Source organism: Rhipicephalus microplus, chromosome X (genome assembly GCF_043290135.1).
Source record: "Rhipicephalus microplus isolate Deutch F79 chromosome X, USDA_Rmic, whole genome shotgun sequence".
In the NCBI taxonomy this organism is placed as follows: domain Eukaryota; kingdom Metazoa; phylum Arthropoda; class Arachnida; order Ixodida; family Ixodidae; genus Rhipicephalus; species Rhipicephalus microplus.
In genome coordinates, this window is record NC_134710.1 from 295,364,469 (window position 1) to 295,381,796 (window position 17,328).

A 17,328-nucleotide genomic window follows, 5' to 3' on the forward strand; every position below is an offset into this window, starting at 1 on the left:
AGAAGCCGGCCGCTGCGGGTGCTCCGGCGAGCGTGCGGCGGGGAAGGAGAAAATGACGTCAGCATGCGTATGTGAGGGAAGCATGCAAGAAGAGCGTGACGTGAACGCGCAGTTGTGGGGTGACCTACTTCGCACCGCTCTAACACCTGTGGCGAGAGGAACGCGTTGCGGCGCGTTCGCATGGAGGCAGGTACGTATGGCGTTACACATGTGAGTCAAAAAGCTGCTTCGCATCTATCAAGTGACGCAAGTACGTATCAGGACGTTCCACTTTCTCCTTTATTTCAACTTTCACTACACATGATTGTGACTTGCTTAATTCTAACGATGCTGCTCACAACGCGATGGGCGGCTTGCAGCGACGGTACGCCTCCTTAATAGCTTCCGCCACTTTCTCCTGTAAATAAAGAAAAAGCGCATGCACGCAAGGAAACATAAACGCACTTGCAACAGCAGCTCCGCTGAACAAGGTTCATTCTTTCATCGTCTTGTAATATTATTCTTTTGTGATCACCACGTCGTTAGATAGGTTTTATCAGTTTGTGTAAAACTAAGTCGGAGGTGTTCAAAGAAGTGGATTAGCTGTTTGATGGTTTTTCATAAGTGGTTTACCGGTGCTTATATTCATTAGATGGTCTCCTGTGTTCAAAGTGACTATTGTTCTGGAGTGATAACCTGTTTATCATCGTTGCTTTGTTTGTCCTTTGTTGACAGGTTATAAAGCATCAGCATTATTTTTCTATTGATGATGGAGGCGCAAATGTTGAAGGCCCGTGTGCTCAGATTTGGGTGCACTTTAAAGAACCCCAGGTGGTCGAAATTTCCGGAGCCCTCCACTACTGCGTCTATCATAATTATATGATGGTTTTGGGACGTTAAACCCCACATATCCATCAATATTTTTCTATTGATGAATGGTTGTAGTTATTTGCTAAAATAAAAGGTAAAAGTGCACTGAAGTTCGGCTGGCCATAATAACTTCCTGAAACTCGTTATCGCATTCTACTGCAGTTTTTTTTTTCAGTGGCGTCACAGCAGTATGAAAAAAATTGACAGATCCCACGTTCCTCGTGAATCGATGTTATGCAAAGCATATGAATGCAAGCTGACTGTTTTGTACTTTTTCACTGAGCGCAACTTTATGACATTCAGCTAAATATGTGTACGAATGAATGCACAGACACGCGCTAAACAGCCACATATGTTTTACATTGCCAGTTGTTTACAGTTGCTAAAGATGCCAACAGCAACATGGGTATTACCAAGACCAGACGCGGTAAGTTTCTATTAGGCGCCGCTGCTCGCGAAGATTCTAGCCTTGGACACTGCTACATAAATAAACTTGAGTGGTTGACACCTTATTACAGTTCCCCGTCGCTGTGGTCTGTAGTGGCTAAGGTACTCGGCTGCTGACCCACTGGTGGTGGGATCGAATTCCGGCTGCGGCGGCTGCGTTGTCGATGGATACGGAAATGCTGTAGCCCGTGTGCTTAAGTTTGAGTGCACGTTAAAGAACCCCAGGTGGTCAAAATTTCCGCAGCCCTCCACTACGGCTTCTACCATAATAATATGGATGTTTTGTGACACTAAACTATAAATATAAATGAAACCATCTTAATACAGTTGATGTTAACACAACGTGCCGACTGTGTCGTAGAAGTACAAATGTAATGTTTATAATATTGGAAAGCCTGCACTGCAACCACAATTGGCGTTTCACAAACATTAGAGCATATTTGATAGGTAGTTCCGAGACCTGGCATGGCTCTGTGGTAGAATACCTAGATTCCAGGCAGAATGTTATAAGGTTCGATTCATGCAGGGACAATGACATTTATTCTTTACATTCTTCTGGTCAATGCTGCCGATGTCCGCTCCGCTTTTTCTTAACGATCGAGTGCTAAAACTACTTATGTGTGTTCTCAACGTTCCTGGGCAAATAATAACCGTCAAACATCTGTGGCACATATCCGCATACCAGTCGCACATACCCACCCCCGGGTATTTGCCGCTGTTTTTAGTAAGTGTTTGACGACGTACGTGACGGGATTGTGACACTATTCATGTGATGACCAACGCGTTGTATTTGTCAAAATCATTTTACTCTCTCGCACTCATTTTGGTTTACCCCAAGTTAAAAAAGAAATAGTGAGGCCACAGAGATGTAAGTGTTTAAATAGATAGATAGATAGATAGATAGATAGATAGATAGATAGATAGATAGATAGATAGATAGATAGATAGATAGATAGATAGATAGATAGATAGATAGATAGATAGATAGATAGATAGATAGATAGATAGATAGATAGATAGATAGATAGATAGATAGATAGATAGATAGATAGATAGATAGATAGATAGATAGATAGATAGATAGATAGATAGATAGATAGATAGATAGATAGATAGATAGATAGATAGATAGATAGATAGATAGATAGATAGATAGATAGATAGATAGATAGATAGATAGATAGATAGATAGATAGATAGATAGATAGATAGATAGATAGATAGATAGATAGATAGATAGATAGATAGATAGATAGATAGATAGATAGATAGATAGATAGATAGATAGATAGATAGATAGATAGATAGATAGATAGATAGATAGATAGATAGATAGATAGATAGATAGATATTCATGGTACCTACAGGAAGCAAACAAGTGTTTAGCATTTGATAACATAAAGGAAGTCCGGGACAGCACTCGGATAACCGTTTTTTGAATTGATCGATTCTAATGGGGTTCAACAATTTTTTGGTGCATTTTATTGCTGTTGAAAAACATCTGTATAGTTTTTTGTCGGTCTCTTTTTTCCGAAACAGGCATGGGCGCAACAAAAAGCACGTGCATTGATCACTTGAACATCGCTGAAAAGCCCGTTTTGAGATTTAATCTTCCTCTAGGTGCTAACAACGCTTCATAGCGAGAGATGCGATGCAACAATAGAAAACCTCTGTACTCACCGAGAACACGAGAGAAACCATCTGGCCCTGCATAAGAAAATCAAACGGGCACTGTTAAAGGCGTAGCTGTTTCATTAATTGGGCTGAGATGTCTCAGAACTAAGAAAACGGAAGAAACCCACAGTTCGTCTTTAAAAGGCAGTCTTGGGACAGCGCGTGACACACTGTTGAAAATTGCTTAAGATGTCTCAAATATTGTTGATACATGTTCACATAAACACTCATGACAGTTTCCGCTCTATATACGCCATGCCCAGTGGCGTACACAAGATAAAGTGCCGCTGAAATTGCCCAGATAACTTTTGCGAAGGTGCATGATCATGATATAACAAAAAGCGTGCCGGTGAGTCTGTACACCAACATCGCGCAAAGTAACAGCACTTTCTATACTGGTAAAATGGTTCCACATTCTTGATGGTCTCTAAACGCGTATACGACTTGAAGAGTCTTCAATGTCGAAAGCAGTGTATGAATATTAAGAGCACAGTTGACCACGTGTTTTGTCAATGGCATATACCCAAGTCTCACATACAAATTCTGAAGAAAAATCACATGAGCCAACTCCCACAAATATGTAAAATAAAACACCTCCAAATAAATTAGGGTCCCTGGTAAAAGTTCCAAAAATGCCTATCAAGCGTGAGGCGTTATATGCATACCTCTAGAACCATGGTGCTTCCTATTGCTCCATGAAATAGCACTACATATTCTCGCATATTAATTTCCAACATAAGAGTTTATTACTTTGAATGGGCTAATGACCCGGTCATCCGAGTTCTTTTTAATTGCTGTTGATCTAACGTATAGTTGAGCTTATTCGCTTCTCAGACGTTTCGCACCACTGTCACGAGGGTACTTCTAAACGGGATCAAATTTTCATTCATCATTGGCTCCTTGCGACCTTGGGACAATCTCTGGACAGGGAATCAATCAGGCTTACAGACCGTAGTTCTGGCAGCGTCAGGAGCCATCAAAATCAATCAGTATGGTATTAGTCTTCTACTAATAACGGTGATTGCAGTCTAGGAAACTTATATGTCGGTAAGACGGCTTACTGGGATGTGAGCGAGATGTCACAATAGGATTCCTATCAAGACACCATACGAAAAATTTTACGTTCACGCAAGAAAGGCGATGCAAATGCGATTTGTTCCTAGCGTTAAATAGTGCAAGCAAACAAAGGCATCCGTTTTTTTTTCTGCGCTTTCAGTGCGTACGTGATAACAAGATTGAAGGAATCTAAGCTAACTGAAGTCGTACAATAGTTTATAGAATCGGCAATAGAACTAGGAATCGTCCTTGTCCTCGAAAACAATTGGAATTGTTCAAGTAACGTGGTTAGAAAGGTAGCACCAGTTTTCGCGGCGTATACAAGCAAGACGTATTTTTCAACGTTCTACTTGAGGTCCAACTATTCATTTCTTATCACCAGTCGACCAGAACGGTCCATACTACAAATTTTTTTACGCACGCAGTGGTTTTTATGAGCTGAGCGTGTCTTTTACTTGAGCACTCGCGACAAGTTTGTAAGCTTCTCTGCGAGGAGAGAAAATACTCTATACCTACATGAAGAGGTAAAACAGCTGTACCTTAAGTCATAGCAATCTAACACAACTATACCACAGCTCTCGCGTATAATTTTGTGCCGTGTACTGCGTCGACAGAAGTTTCAAATCAGCGCTGTCATCTGTTTCAGTATTTCCATTCAAATTTCAGCACCTCAAGGTTACAAAACGCTTGCGCCTTTCTGCCAAAATAAAATCAAGTTAGGCCTGCAAACATGACACACAAAGTTACATCGCACGTCTCGCACTTTTAGAAACCGATACTTACAAAGTCAACGTCCGACTCGCATTTTGATTTAATTATCTCGGCTGCCTGGTCTCCCTTTTCAGCGATCAGGCCCAGTGCCTTTTCCTTCATCTGCGTGGAGAGCCAGGGATTAGAAAAAAATATGGTGCAGTAGAAATTACATAAAAAGTTGATCATATTTATTCACATGTCACTTATACCACGCCATTATAGACAACAATTCCTTGTTTTTTACTTAAGTGAGTCAGTGGCATACCTGAGGGGGCGCTTGTGCAGCCATGCACTTCAGGACACCCTTAATACCTTCGTGGGTCATGCCTGGAAAAAAATGCAGGCAGTAGCATGAAGTCGCTCAAAACATGGCACAGTGAAGCACGCAACAGAATGAGAAAAGTTCCCGTTCCTGCATTGAGCGGTGTCGGGCACAGTCAGGCTGAGCACTTTAGAGCTGAGGTTGCGCGCGATGCCTCCATGTGTGGGCGTTGCTTAGCGACAGTGCATGTGTGGCTTGGTCATGTGGTGCGGCATATGGTCGCTAGACGACGCAATGCTCGTTTCCTTTTTTTTTTTTCTAACTCTTTTTACTCTCTCTACTTTTTTCTCTTTCTTTCATTGATGCTCTTTTTCTCTTTCTCTCTCTATATTTCGTTCTGCACTTCTTTCTCTCTGTTTCTTGTTTTTTCTGTGCTACGTTCTACTCTCCCCTCCTCCTTTCCCGCTTCTTCACGACCCCAGTTCTCCTTCTCACCCTCACTTTTCTTTCTTACCTTCTTACTACCCTACACCACATCCTAGTTAATATGTAGCGGTGTAGCCAACGCCTGCTGTATTTTTTCAGTGCCTGGGCGAACGCTCTTTCTAGAATTTACAGAATGCACTTGCAATGCAGGCAACATGACTACAGCATCGAAGAAGCAGGACGAGAATAACATCAGCCGATGTTAACCACGCTTGATCTGCCCGGAATCTTCGAAGCATCGGCACAGTCTGCGTAGCATTGGCTTCTCCGCAGTACAAATGAACCACCTATGACCACTGGCAAATAGGGACGCTGAACTCCTGCAGGTGAAGCGGGCGGCACTAAAGAGAAGCGCAACTGTGATAACCCACAGTAAGTATACGACTACGGGAAGCTTGCACTGAATGGCCGCACGTATTACGAAGCTCGCGAACCATGTTTTCATGCGAGTTTAATCGCATTAGTGCTTCTCGCAGCCTTTCACGGGTACGGGGGGGGGGGGGGGGGGTAGTGAAAAGTAACGCGAACATGGCCACGCTGTTTTCACCGGGCTCTCACCGCGGTGGTAATAAAATGATGCGAGACGGTTTTTAATTGTATCAAGCATGACTCTGTCTTTTTATTAATCAACCAAGCTACATCTGCCTAAATGTTACTGCGAAACAGCAAAAAATGTAGATACAGCACGTCCGCGCGTGTTTCCGTGCCCACTGTGAGTATTCCGCAGCCAGTCTATCAGGCCGTGCTGCCGGTTTGATACTTGCATTCAATTTTGACAGTATTCAATTTTCTTTTTCCACATTAGGTTATTGCCTCCTCATTATTTGCATTCATAATATGCCCTGCTTTCGTGTACCACTCTGCATATCAAACAGAAAGAAATCACATTTCTTTTTTATTTCTCATTAGTGATGAAGAGAAAATAACTCACAGGTTCCATTCAATGTATTGAGCGTTTCCCGCTTCCATTCAAAGTATTTCTGCGCCTGACATGTTTTCCGTGTCGTGTCTCTCATAATCATATGGTGGTTTTGGGACGTTAAACCCCACAAATCATGTTTTCCGTGTTTTTGGCCAGAAAGGCCTTGAGGAGAAGTTAGTGATACTTGTACGTTTCTCGCTTGTAGACATAATACACAATCATAATTCATTCCACACCCATAAATCACATCTCACGTCGCCCCCTTAATTTTACTATTTGTATAGAGCCCTTACGTTTCTATACAGCACATGACATTGACGTCTACACAGCCATAATACACCCTGCCATCGTTATCATTAGCCATTGCTAACATCATATGAAAGACGTGGCGATCTTTGGTCCCCCATGGCTCTCGCGTGACGCAACCCCAATGATCACCCTCATAACGTGCTTTCCTTACTGCCACAAGGGTTGGAGACCATAGTATCTTTCTACCCTCCTCCCCCCTCCCCACTGGTTATGCACTGCTACCGTGATCAGCCCATTTTGACTATGCGAAAATGTAATATGACGATGTCACGTTATGTGACCTTCCGACATGCGACTAAAATTTATAATAGTGTGACGCCATACGATGACACGTTTACGTGATGATTTATTGCGTTACTCGTGTTGACGCTACCAACGCGAGACGACACCACACGCCGCCGGCTATTCATTTGTGCTTTTCATGGGGCATCTGATGGTTTCGCCTAAATACACTACGTCTGTCATTCCGTGAAATCGCCGCAGCCGGTTGTGTTCGGGGGACGGAGCTTGCAGTAATCAGGCGTGATAATTCGTCTATTAATACATCTTCAAACTACACTAGAAAATGTAGCTGCCATTTTTGACACGAATATTTCGTAGGTTTCAACAAGTGGCGATACACGACTAGCCTCCACATTTGCAAGTGCAGCAATTGGTATCACTAAGCGTGACTGCACTGCGTCCAAACTGTCAACGAATGAGTCTGTCTGCAACAACGCTGCCTCGCGATCGCTCCCGTGTGAACGCTAACATTACGTTCCGAAGCCGAATGGAAGCCCATGGGCACCGCATGAATTATTCGTGAAACAAGCCATAATGATCATGTACAGTGTGGTAATGAATGCGTGCTTATAAGGCTCAGCGAATTGCCTTATACGACAAAAGCGTCAAAAAATACACAGATGAGCTCAAGCAACCGAGAAGACGCCACATTTTGCACGCCTGTCACATTAGTTTATGTTGAGAGTCGGCAATATACTTTAGACATCCACCATGTTTGCGGGAATCCAGCTGCATATGCAGCTATTTTGTTTGTTTTTGTATACTGCCATGGTTTTTTTGCTTTACGCTTTGAAATGGTGGGATCACCTGGCATTATTCATTATGTTCCGGCGTTTGCTTTACGAAGGGGAAAGTCTGATCACTTATATCTCTGGAAGCAGTCAAGTGAATTTTTGTACTATTTAGGTCATGAGCGCCAGGCTTGCGTATAATGTTCTACACCGCTATATAGTAGCAAGGATCGGAGAACATTAAGCACCGACGCTTTTAGTATCAGCTCCAGAAAAATGCTGCTTTCAAAAACTAGCTTTCGATCAGTCAAGAAAACGTGGCTGATCCCCCTATATAAGAATGGGTATGACACAAAAGTGAAAAGCGTCTTCGATTGTTTCACCAACAGCAACAAATTTCAAAGTCACGTTAGACAGAGCAAGTAGCTCCAAGCAGAAACATCATACCTCAAGCAAAAGCAAGCAAGAAGTTAGCATACACAGGACGAGAGCTGAGTACTAGCTGTCTCGACTCGACACATTAAGTGCACTGCTCTAACAGAAATAGAGAAGCACGAAACAAGCGCGAAAGTGTAGACCGGACAAGCGTGAACAACTGTCACATTAATATCTCTTGCTTTATGTGTCAGGAGCGCGTTTCTTTCGTGAACTTGGCTGTTTCAGCGTGCGAAGTGACCTTTGTTATAAGTCTGATAACAGCGCGCGCAGGAGAGACCACGCACTGCAGGGACCACGCTTTGTGGCAGCGACAACCTTTAGAGCACGCCCTGCGTGAGCCCGGCGCGCCATCTCGCCACTGATAATGAAAACGCGCTAAAGTTTCGAAGCTCTGTGGACTGCCAAATGGCGTATGGTGTACATAAATAACTTGCCGTTCACATTCCCCGCAACGTTCGCTTTGTGGCGCAGTGGTTAGCGTCACGCATGAATTCCACGTGTCAAATGCTTGCTTCATGTTTTTTTTTTTCAGTTTATGTTTTTGAACGACACTGTCGTGACGGAAGTACGTCAGCGGAGTCGTGTAGACCGAGGCATAAAACACTTTTACGTTTAAACCCAACTCTTTGTCAAGCGAACATAACGGTGACAAAACGAAATTCCGTCGCATAGGCATGCGCTTTCTGGGAACAGCCTATAACAGACGGCTCGCGTGCGTGCACGCCTATATTAGGTAGCAGCGAACGGCAAGTGCCTATCAAGTAGGGTGATTGCCCACAACAACGAGTGTTTCATTAAATTTGTTTAAAACTTTCATTTTACTTTAAAAATTGTGAATAAAGCAGAAAACTGAACCGTATTGCAGCTTTGAATGCAGCCGTGGCATTGGCTTGCGCCAGAGATGACGTGCCAGTGGGTCTGCTGCAGTGACGGTGTCTGGCGGCTAAAAGCCACACTAACACCAACGGCCGCCTCCCATTGAACTCTCCTCTTTCGCCTAGGCACTTAAAAATAGAGGAGGCACTGACTACACTTTACAAGGCGATGCTACGCTCCACTTTCGTGCCGGCATAGGACGCTCGATTTTGGATCGAGGTTAAGCGGATTTTCATCTGCTCGCCTCCTGAAGGATTTTTTTTATAGCGATCGCAATTATCTGGACACTCTCGACTGGTTTTTGCCTCCAGCGTTGGCGTCGCTGTCATTCATCGTATTTATATATATATATATATATATATATATATATATATATATATATATATATATATATATATATATATATATATATATATATATATATCTGTGTGTGTGTGTATGTGTGTGAAAACGCAAGAAATAAGAATAATCCAGGAAATGACACTGGCGCGCAGAGTTGAACGTCTGACCTCTCGTTTGTGAGCACGAGGCACTAACCACTGTACCACGAGGGAGCATGTCCTTCAAAGTTGACACGGCAAGGCATTTATATATACCACTTACCACTGGCGCTGCCTATCTCGGAGGAGATAACATGTTTTCAGCATTACCAGCGAGATGGCGAAATAAGCGCGCTCGGCGTAACTCGGCGCCCAGCTCGTCGCGATGCGCCAACCCGGGCTTATCTGCCGCGCACACTTTGCTCCGTGGAGGGGGTGGAAGCTAGATGATCGTGCGCACGCTCTTATAGTTTCGGTGGGGGAGAATTGTGTGCCTGCGGTCACCCCACCCACTGCACAGGCCCCCTTATTGAAAATGGCGTGCTTTTCACTCACAGCGAAGTAGAAACTGGGACACTTGTTAGTTTGCACTCATATGTACCTGTAATTATGTTTCGTGCGTCGTTTTTGCTTAAACAGCACGTTAAGTATCAAGCTGTAAATGTGATCAGTTTGCTCTCGCCCTGTGTGTGTTGTTGCTATGCGTCATTTATGCGCGCTGTACGTTTTGATCTGCTTGACATTCTCAGCGTTACATTCGAAGTTGTTGACATTGAATTGTTGACATTATTCACTGCTGTTGACATGTTGACATTATTCACTGCTGTGCCCTTGAGGCGAAACTGACTTTTTTTCGCCAAATACTTTTGTTTCTTCACATTTTTATACGTCTCTCTGCTTGTTACTTTCACCATTTCTATTTTTCTCCCTTTATGTATTCATTCTCTGGCTTTTTACAGTACACGCCTTAGCAGTGAATAATGCGATTTGCACAATTTTTTGGCACATGATAACAAGTTAAAACAGGGCAAGATAGGCTAGACGACCAATTATTATTCGAACACAGGTAAAAAAAACGAACCAAGAACGAAGAATCGCACTGGATTAGGGCTGTTTTGCGAGACTAGCCCAACGAAACGTATTTCTGTGTTTGAGGTACGTATCCTTTCATGATGGTAATATTTTTCGAGCGCTGTCACACTTCGACACATTTTATGCTGATCTAGAACAACTTCGTTATTAAAAAAATTTGGCGTATTCAGTGTGTGTGGGTCACGAGAATTTACTTTCACAGCTTTTTACTCCAGCGGCTAATACCTGCGTCACATGGACGCCTGCTGAATCTGTTTAACTCCTTCCTCTTACAGGGGAAGGATCCATAAACAGGGGTGTGTTGAGCTGACGTTTGGACAAGTTGACTTGTCCTCCTCAAGGCTAACACAGAAGTGTTGGTTAATAAAGGTGCGCTTCGTGTTACAAAATCACCCTTACGATAAGAAAGATTAATGGAAGTTTCGATAACAGATCGAGTGTGACATTTTCCGTTGAACACTCGCCCCGGATAAGCTTTAGCTGTGACAAACAGCTGGCACAATATTGATGCGTACAATACAAAAATAAATTTTAGCACCATTAAGAGTGGTTCCAATCCGTAAACCACACATAATGCATATCTTTAAAAATAAAACAGGTATGACTATGCCTCGTGAAAAGTTATGTAGCCTCAACCTTGAGTAAATATATACGCGAACACCACCATAATTACGTCTGTGCATCTCATTGTAGTTTTATTGAAAGGATATCTCTTCTTATTCAAGAATATTGGAACTCCTTGCAGTGAGCAATGCACATTCCTCGTCGTCCCCACCAGCAGCTCCGCAAGCGTATGGCAGGGGGGGGGGGGGTTAGATTGCTCTGCAGAAGAGGCCACATAGGCCAAACTTAATATCTTTGTTGAATTGATGTGAACGACATGCCTGAAGAGATGGCGCTTTTGCAAAGAAACTGATGAGTACTATTAATATATGTATGTTTCCTCTCGTCTAGCGCACGTTTTGCAGCAAACGTATGGTGAAATAACAGAGCAGTGTTGCCAGCATCTATGTAAACATCAGCGCCATTAACACTCGTTTCTTTGAATAATAACCAAAATAATTTTGTAAGGTATATTGTCACAATTATGGGTTTTGATAAAAGTTACATTCATGTAAAACATTTTCAGCCTGAATAAACGTAAAGTTTTGCATGCGGGCGTCGGCACAGCACCTAATGGGTTCCTTGACATTCTGTCCAAGGTACATAAAAGTGTCGTGTGATACAGCCACAACTTCATCGCCGTAGAACTGGTTTGTGGAGTTTTACATTTATGAAATTCGAATAAGTTCCCTGCGACATGAGATGTAGGTGCAAATCTACAGAACTCCTATACCTAGGTGCCCACTGGGAATGATTTCTTTGTCCTTGCTTACTGCAAAGCAGGGCTGAAACTGCCTTGATGTCGATATCCCATATTACAAGTGATTTGTCAGCTCACTGAATAGCTTTGCGCATTCACATAACCTAGTGGTTTGTTCATTAATTGTACCAAGGGGCAACGACACCTGTAGCTGACAGGTAGCCAAAAGAGGGCACTGTAGAAAGGAAGAGAGATAATTTCCTGAAAAGCACTATATTTGCGTTTTGGCCTATCTGCACTACCACGACAACGGCGTTTGCAAGACTGCCAAGCGTGGTGCATATTGACCTGTACCGCTGTTCAGGTTTCTTATTATACTCACGACCGTACTCATACGCATACTTGTTACACTCGGGCATTGTATGCAGTCCAAAACATTGACAGCCTAACTGGTAGCGGTTACTGCAAGGGGCTTTGTCTAAAACCCGGCCCCTATGTTGTGTTACCGACTCTCTGATAACAACCGATGCATGCGGATCACGAAAGCGTGTTCTTCGAAACGTAGTTTTTTTTTTCACAGTAAGTTTTATCTTCACCACTTAATTATACCAAACCATTAATAATAAGAATAATAATAGTAATAATAATAATAATAATAATAATAATAATAATAATAATAATAATAATAGCTGGGTTTTACATCCTAAAACCAACAATATGATAATGAGGAATGCCGTAATACGGGGTTGCAGGAATTTCTACTATGCGGTGTTTTTAACGTGCACTAACGTCTCACGGTGAACGGGCTCCTAGAATTTCACCTCCATCTAAATGCGACCGCCACGGTAGAGACCGAACCCGCGACCTTCGAATTAGCAGTCCAGTTTCGTAACCCCTACGCCATCGCAGCAGACGCCGTTAGGAGATAATGTGCTCAGCATGCTAACGTGCACTTCTTGTGCAAGTTTTCTGAGCCTACCGAACGCACGCTTCTAGATTTGAGTCCTTCTGCTGATCATTATCAATATGTTTATCGAATGCTGAAGTCAAGTCCTCCTTAAAAGTGATTGATGAATGAGATACGCAAAATTTCTTCTTTTAAATGGCAGCATTACGTGACATTTTACTCACTCCTTCTCCCTGACTTTCACTTTCTTTATTACCCGTAACTTGCGAGACTAAATTTTGTGAATGTGGCCCACCAGCTGAGGTGAGCATTAGGCCCCTGCCATATAACACCATTAATAAAATTGTCGCTATATCAACATCACTATGAGTAAACTATAAATTTCTTAGGGCACTTCAACTTTTGTGTCTTACGAACACATCGAGTGCTGAACGTGCTTTAACAGTGAGGTATTCTATGATAATACCATACCTTGAAGCCCAAGGGCTAAAGGTAACGTGCGTTTCAGTTCTTTCCAGATGGGCCCGGTGTGCATTCATGAAGTGAGTAGTAGATTTAACAAAGAGGCCGTCTAACCATACAGGTGAAGCAGCGCGCTTCTGACGAGGACAAACAGGACACGAAAGACGCGACACTGGCTTTCTTATCTGCTCTGTCCTCCTCAAAACTGCGCGACTTCACCGGTTTATTATGAAGAATAATCGCCAACTAGCCCAGCTCTTAACTCTACTGAAACAGAATTATTACATTTTCTTTTTAATAAAAGTCGTCTTTATTACCAAGCTGCGCTACGGATATTGCTGAAAATAACGTCCATGACCAGACACAGTTCCAATGAAAGTGTTATACATCACATAATTATAATACGTAGGACACTGCACAAAAGAAATAGTTGCTGTACACAGCAAGCTGGAGTGATTTCAACCAAGAGTCTATGTTTTGTTTTGTATGCCCTATTTAATACCTGTCTGCCGATACCTTCAGACGCCCAAAGTATTGACATGTATAGGGCAGAAATGTTAGTGTCACTGCTTTCGTGGCAAAGACAAACTAAGAATTTTTTCATTACTTGAATCTATGTGCCAGGGAAGCAGGACTAATTATGCTTGGCTTAATTTCCATTGACACTTCAAAAGCCTTCGAACTATATGTTCGAGGCAAAATACCAAACTAAAGTCAACAGTTCTCTAACGAAGGAAGTTGTTTTCGACAAGTTGCTTTGTCAACGGTTCGCTCTCGGCTGAAGCCACTCTTGTTTGTTCCACTGTTGCGCAACTTGCGAGTTTACGTTTTGCAACCCTTCTTTATTCCTCATTATGACGACGCGTCCATACAGGAGGAGAGAATATAAAGAGTAATTTGTCAACACTGGTCTTATTACCAGGCTTTTTGAAGGGTCATCTATGTCCTTTTTATGGGAAATTGATCTTACGCTTTTTCAAATAACCGTGATTTTGTACATTTGAAAGCGCATTCCACGAGATTTAATAAAGCACCTAAGCATTAAAGAACTACTGAGATTCTTTGCGGCATTAGTAATGCAGTTAGAATGAGAAAAGGGAACGTTAGAGAAGGCTTCCACAAACCGGCAAAATGGAGTTGCTGCATAGATCAATGGATACAGCAGCCAAGTTAACTTCAATAAATTAGGCGTTGCCTAAAGTCCTGCTTACGTAGTGCACGCCTTTTAGCTGGGTGCATAACACTGTGTAGCCCAAAGATGTCTTAAAGTCTCTCGAAACTATGTATTCGTGAGTTCTCAGTGTCAATTTTACGGCGTATACATCTTTTACGTTAAGGAATGTTCATACAAGATAGGAATCTAAAAAAATGGTAGAAAGGAGAAGATGGAGGCTTGCGAAGAAAAATCCGTAAACAGGTGTTGTGTCGAGCTGACGTTTCGACAAGTAGACTTGTCTCCTAGCCTTGAGGAAGACGAGTTCACTTGTTGAAATGACGGCTCGACACAAACCCTGTTTACGGATTTTTCTCTATATAATATGGTGTGTTGCAATACTGATTCTTATTTTAGCAGCTGACATTTAGAAGGAGGAGTTCACGTCTATGACTTCAGCAACCAGAATGTTAATATGAGTCATATAGTGCTCCTAACTTGGTCCAATCACGATCGCTCATTTATTATACTGTTGTTGATTCCATTGCTTCCATGAAACTGTAAGCTAGGCGTACGCATCTGTTGTCATCGATGGGGCGTGGTGCCTATTAACTAGCAGTTATCCACGTAACATGTGCTCAGCGCATGCTGTTACGCAATTGGTGACCCAGGGTTTTATGGGTTATATCTGTCATATATAGAGCGGCTCAGGTGGGGTGATGGCAGGCCAGGTATTCCAGTCTTACCCCGTCTGTTGCCACATCACCACAATTACCCCAGCCAACATCAACGTCAATGAATTCAACATTCTTAGTGTAAATCATGAGAAGCAAACACTTCTGACACATCTTTATGGAGCCACCATTACGGGGATAATAAGCACATACCTAACTAGACAGTCGTTCCTTTCCTAGTTTTTGTTAACTTTTAGATGAAACTTGCGAATGTTAAGGCGCACTCTGCTGTTTTACACGTTCTAAGTTTGATGTAGGTAAAAAAATCTCGAAACATATTCGACGTTACCAGGCGTGCAACATGAAAACATGCCTGGACACGTATTAGTGACCAGCCGCTTACATATCAATATCTGTAACCATCAATAAGGTGCTACTTAGGAGTAATGAAAAAAAAACTGCTTACCACACAGTTCTCTTCCACCCTCAGCTTCAGCCAGGAAAGCACCGGCGAGGACGAGTCCGCAGATAAGTAGAACCTTCATTTCGAAGAACTTAAATTCGTTGACAAGAATACGAGGACACGAACGAACTAAGGATGAGCTGAAGCAGTGACGCAGCTAGCTCCTATGGAACAACAGCGGCAGCTTCAGTTATATAAGCACACGCAGTCTCACCATTATTTGTCATAGGGAAACTGGGCACTGGCTGCTCCCAGAAGCTCTCAACGTTTCTTTCTTTCTATCTTCTAATGAAATTTAGTGCCCGCGCATTGGTATCTTTCTTCAATTACCGAGCAGCAAATAAAATAAAAACATGAAATAAAATAATCAGGTGCAAAATCATGAATGCAGCAAGTTGTTTTCTTTATTTAGGACTAAATGATATCGAATGACACGAAATCCCGGCGCTACAATAATATTGCACCTTATTACAGGTGATTTAGAGCTTCCTTATTTCATTTGTGTTAGTTTTTCCGTATGCATTTGTGCTTCATCAGCAACTGTAGCCGCGACATTGCCATTATGTGCAAACGCCCCTTACACGTGGGTATAGAGTAACGAAAACTTCCCCAACGCTGTTTGTCCTCGCTCATCATCTTCATAAAACGGAATATTTTCGTGCAGTCACAATAGCCAAATAGTCACACTCACCTGCGTAAATTCAGCCAATTTTTTATTAGTCCGTGTTTCCATGGATATGTGCAGTTTAACGTCCCGAAACCACCATATGAAGATGAGAGATGCCGTAGTAGAGGGCTTCCGGAATTCCGACCACCTGGGGTCTTTAACGTGCACCCAAATCTGAGATCACGGGCCTACAACATTTCCGCCTCCATCGGAATGCAGCCGCCGCAGTTGGAATTTCATCCCGCGACCTGCGGGTCAGCAGCCGTGTACCTTAGCCACTAGACCAGCGCGGCGGGCTTTGTCCGTGTTTAAATATAGCCATACTTTTTTTTCATTCTTTAGGGAATCAATTAAACCAAGACTCATTATATATATTTTGTTTGCATGTTTGGGTATCTGTTTCTGCATAAGAGCGTTTTCTCATCTTTTAGTTCTTCAACGCCTGTCAATCATGATAGAGATTTGCGTCATTGTGTGATAACGATTGAATTGCCAGCGGCGTTATGAGCAATTGAGGATAAAGGTGGTGGAGTCCTTTATACGGATAGCATGGAGGCCGGTACTCTCCGCTTTACTTCCCCGGTTCTCACATGTTACCAACCTTAATTAACGAATTCACTTTGAGACTAAATGGTCTAAAGTGGGGTATGCCATTGGTCTTTTAGGGGACCAAATGGGCTGCCACAGTTGTTGAGCCAATTTAGGACTAACTTCGGGACTAACTGTTACCCCCTAGCACTCACTTCCCATGGTGTAAATGTTGGTCCCCGTAGAATGCTACAGTGGGACTAATGGTTTAAACATCTGGACGAATAGAAAAAAAATGGCAACCGTGACCTTTTCGAGTATATTGTATGTTTATTCCTGTTTGATCAGCACTGAATAAAGCAGTATTTTGGGCATGCAAAATACACACATATATACATAGGCACTACTATTTCAAAATAAAACACCGAAAACACTGATCGCCCACGCCACACTACAGAGAACTACTATCTATCTATCTATCTATCTATCTATCTATCTATCTATCTATCTATATATCTATCTATCTATCTATCAATCATGTCTCTATCTCTCTATCTATCTATCTATCTATCTATCTATCTATCTATCTATCTATCTATCTATCTATCTATTGGAGAGCTCATGACTATCTATCGCCGAAGAGTAAAGGAGCAGCTTGATGCTCCGTGGAGATT

General features: G+C 42.5%; 1 protein-coding gene across 1 annotated transcript; it reads right to left on the minus strand.

Annotated features, from left to right (window-relative positions):
* Positions 1-261: 261 nt before the first annotated feature.
* On the minus strand, positions 262-15,629 carry LOC142776185 (uncharacterized). Its single transcript, XM_075879393.1, has 5 exons — positions 15,463-15,629; positions 5,045-5,106; positions 4,810-4,899; positions 2,977-3,003; positions 262-397 (listed from the first exon to the last, which is right to left on the minus strand). The coding sequence occupies exons 1-5, from the start codon at positions 15,539-15,541 to the stop codon at positions 335-337; spliced, it is 321 nt and encodes a 106-aa protein (XP_075735508.1). The 5' UTR covers positions 15,542-15,629; the 3' UTR covers positions 262-334.
* Between the last annotated feature and the right edge of the window lie 1,699 nt (positions 15,630-17,328).

Bases quoted from the DNA above. Each gene is read 5' to 3' on its own strand.
- LOC142776185 (XM_075879393.1), bottom strand. From the start codon at position 15,541: ATGAAGGTTCTACTTATCTGCGGACTCGTCCTCGCCGGTGCTTTCCTG. The intron at 4,900-5,044 runs GTATGCCACTGA...CTCTCCACGCAG, and splicing joins CTGCACAAGCGCCCCCTCAG to ATGAAGGAAAAGGCACTGGG. The intron at 398-2,976 runs GTGAGTACAGAG...CTTTATTTACAG, and splicing joins TGGTTTCTCTCGTGTTCTCG to GAGAAAGTGGCGGAAGCTAT.